Source organism: Bison bison, unplaced genomic scaffold (assembly GCF_000754665.1).
Source record: "Bison bison bison isolate TAMUID 2011002044 unplaced genomic scaffold, Bison_UMD1.0 scf7180017864453, whole genome shotgun sequence".
NCBI classification, from domain to species: domain Eukaryota; kingdom Metazoa; phylum Chordata; class Mammalia; order Artiodactyla; family Bovidae; genus Bison; species Bison bison.
Genome location: NW_011495015.1, coordinates 845,556 through 848,418, shown reverse-complemented (window position 1 = coordinate 848,418; position 2,863 = coordinate 845,556). Strand labels below are relative to the sequence as shown.

Below are 2,863 nucleotides of genomic sequence, written 5' to 3'. Positions count from 1 at the left end.
CCATCCCAGGCTCGCCAGGCACAACTCAAGGAGTCCTGTTCATCCACCCTGGAGCTGTCTGCGGGGCTCTCATTACCACCAGGCCCCCAGCCACCTCTGTCCCCTCACTCCTCCCCAAACCCTGGTCTGTGTAGGGGTAGGGGCCCCTGACTCGTGGAGAAGTTGGAAGATGGGGAGACACACTAGCTCAGGCCTCACTGGGGATTGCCTTTCTGACCGGATGGGCCCCCGACTCAGGGGAGACCCTGAGCCGCAGTGGGGTTCAGTTCCGTCTCCAGGGGAGACCAACTTCAGCATTGTTGCTGGAGCCCCTTGACCTTCCACGTGTCAGCAGAAAGCCCCCACTCACTGGGGCCACGTTCCTCCAGTTCACATGAGTCCCATCCACTGTGGTCCCCCAGACTCCACTGCTGTGGCAGCGCCTCCTTTAATAGGTTCTTCCTGTTGCTGTTTTATTGCTGGTTTATTACACTGTACAGACCACAAGATGTAATATTATTTTGATAACTAACTACTCAAGGAAAATCCCTATAGATCTTTGTGCCTTGACTGTGGCTGTCCCTGTAAAGAAACGCGTTTCTGTTGTGCTGAACAGTCATCCTCATCACTGCACTTGCTTTGAGGAAGAGAACAAATGGTGTATGTAGAGTTTAGGGGTTTATTAGGCTGGTACTCTTTATAATACTCATTGATCAATAGATATGTGTATATACATTTATATAAATATTTGTAAGTGACACACAGTAATCCTCCACCTCTCACAGAATGCCATGCCCACAAGCCTCTTTCAGGGAACCAGGGACATGTTTCTATCCAAAAAACATGTTTCTCCATTATCTGGCTATTTAAAGACTTTTTCAAGGCCACCTGTTCCCTTAGTCAAAGTTTCTGAACTACTTCCTTGAGCACAGGTCCCATCATAAATAGCAAGGAAAATACAAGGGTTTCAGGCTGTGTCTGGCCTAGGGGGAGTCAAAGGACAGACTTTGATTTGCCTTTTGAAGAAGAAACACAACAAAACCTTTATTTGAAACACGAATACAGCTGTTCCTCAACCCTGAAAGATCTGCAAATGCAGCCTTGTGAGCGCCATCGAGCACAAGACCTCAAAAGCCAGCCTCATCTGTCCACCACCCTGAGGCTGGTGCTCTCAGGTCAAGGATAACCTGTTAAACTGTCTGAGGTCATATCCTAACAATATGGATGCCGACATTAACTTCCATTTCGTCTTTATGGTCTTTAATGTTTTAAAGTTTACTCTCTAAAGCAGCATCTTACTATCTTTTGTAAACTCATCCACATTTACACGCTAGTGTTCCATGAAATAAAGGATGACAGCTTTACATACAGTGCACCATCACATATTTTGAATCATTATCACTGAATTTGGGCTCCTGCCATCCTTGATCGTTCCATTCAACTCAGATGAACAGAGACTTACAAAGGGGAAACAATCTTCAGTTTCCATTGCATTTTCACAGTACAACATGAAGAGAATCTTAAGAGCTACAGCCCCAATATATACCCAAAAGAATAAAACTGTATTTTTATATGAATTATAATTCAACAATTCCCCTGTAACTAAACTTCCTATTTAGATAAGTCTGATTGAAGAGCTAGATTCTCTAAAACACACACACACACACACAGATTTTATGAGGCTTAAAATTACCACAGCATATTTATTTTAAATACCAAAAGCCTCTTCCTGGTCCATTTTTTCGACTTTCTACTGACAGGCATTCAATTCAGATTTAACAACTTGGAGAGGAAATTACACTCATCTAAAAATCTGATTCCATTAATTTAGCACAGAAATAAAGAAGTCTGCGAGAACAATATATTCTTGCTTGTACCATCTGTATTTTATACCATCTGTATTTTATTTTAAGCACACGACTTTATAAAACAGAAACTTGAGAACATTCATAGGAGGACAGACGCAGACCCCACATATGTGTACAGCTGGCCCTCTGTCCTGGGGAAGAGTCCTGGGGAAGGGAGGCTGTCCAGTGCATGCCAGTGATCACACGCAGCTTCTGCACACTGTACAGAGTCTCTGATAACACACACACTTGATAAACAAGCAGACAGACCCAATATAGAGACAGGTCCCATTTTTGCAGCTTGGGAACAGCACTGATCCTGCAGGGCCTGACACAAGTGATCCGGAACCCAGGAGCGGTGCTCATGGCCCACTGTAGTCTCAATGTCCATGAGCACCCCCCAAAGTTTATTTTCTTCGGCTTTGGGACACTACTGCTAAGAGCAAAAGTCTGCTGCTACTCACATGGTCTTAAATTTTCTGAGCACCCTCTGACCAAAATGAAAAGGTGCAGACACAAGCCCAGTGGGGATTAACGTGATGAGCATGAGGCACCCAGCTGCCACACAGTACGTGGTCAGAACCATGTCCTCACGCGGCAGGTAGCACTTGGCAAGGGCGTAGTCCATGGGCGTGATGCTGCCCTGGGGAGAAAGCAAGACCATCACTGCATGGATGGCACCAACCCGCAGACAAGACCAAGGGAGTGAGCCGCTGGGCCCGATGAAACTGAGACCAAGGACACTGCAGGCCACACTGCCCCCATCCCACATGCTGGGTCTCGGGGGCTGAGTGCACATGGCCCGGGAGCTAATCCCGCACTGAATCTAGCACCTAATACAGGGTGGGGAGGTCCTCTAAACCCAGAGGCCATGCAGGAGAGGATTCAGAAAGGCCTGGAGACTTAGATCAGTGGTCATCCAGGAAAAAACAGGACACGGCTGTTTTTCATGCCACTTGATGCTGAAGTAAGCAACCTATCACCTAGAAATGCATGTGTGGGGGGCATTTCAATGGCCTTTTTTTTTTTTTTTGCAT

General features: G+C 46.2%; 2 protein-coding genes across 4 annotated transcripts in view; one reads left to right on the top strand and one right to left on the bottom strand.

Moving 5' to 3' along the window:
• GNAL (guanine nucleotide binding protein (G protein), alpha activating activity polypeptide, olfactory type) overlaps positions 1 to 1,139 on the top strand; it is a 50,627-nt gene extending 49,488 nt beyond the window's left edge. The window contains exon 13 of the mRNA XM_010859113.1: positions 1,079 to 1,139. Coding sequence (XP_010857415.1) covers positions 1,079 to 1,139 — 61 coding nt within the window. The remainder of the gene's footprint in view (positions 1 to 1,078) is intronic.
• A 727-nt stretch (positions 1,140 to 1,866) lies between these two features.
• The window catches only part of MPPE1 (metallophosphoesterase 1), a 14,001-nt gene continuing 13,004 nt past the window's right edge, over positions 1,867 to 2,863 (bottom strand). For all 3 annotated transcript variants that reach the window (XM_010859069.1, XM_010859071.1, XM_010859070.1), the window contains one exon: positions 1,867 to 2,469. In XM_010859069.1, coding sequence (XP_010857371.1) covers positions 2,287 to 2,469 — 183 coding nt within the window. In that variant the 3' untranslated portion in view covers positions 1,867 to 2,286. The remainder of the gene's footprint in view (positions 2,470 to 2,863) is intronic.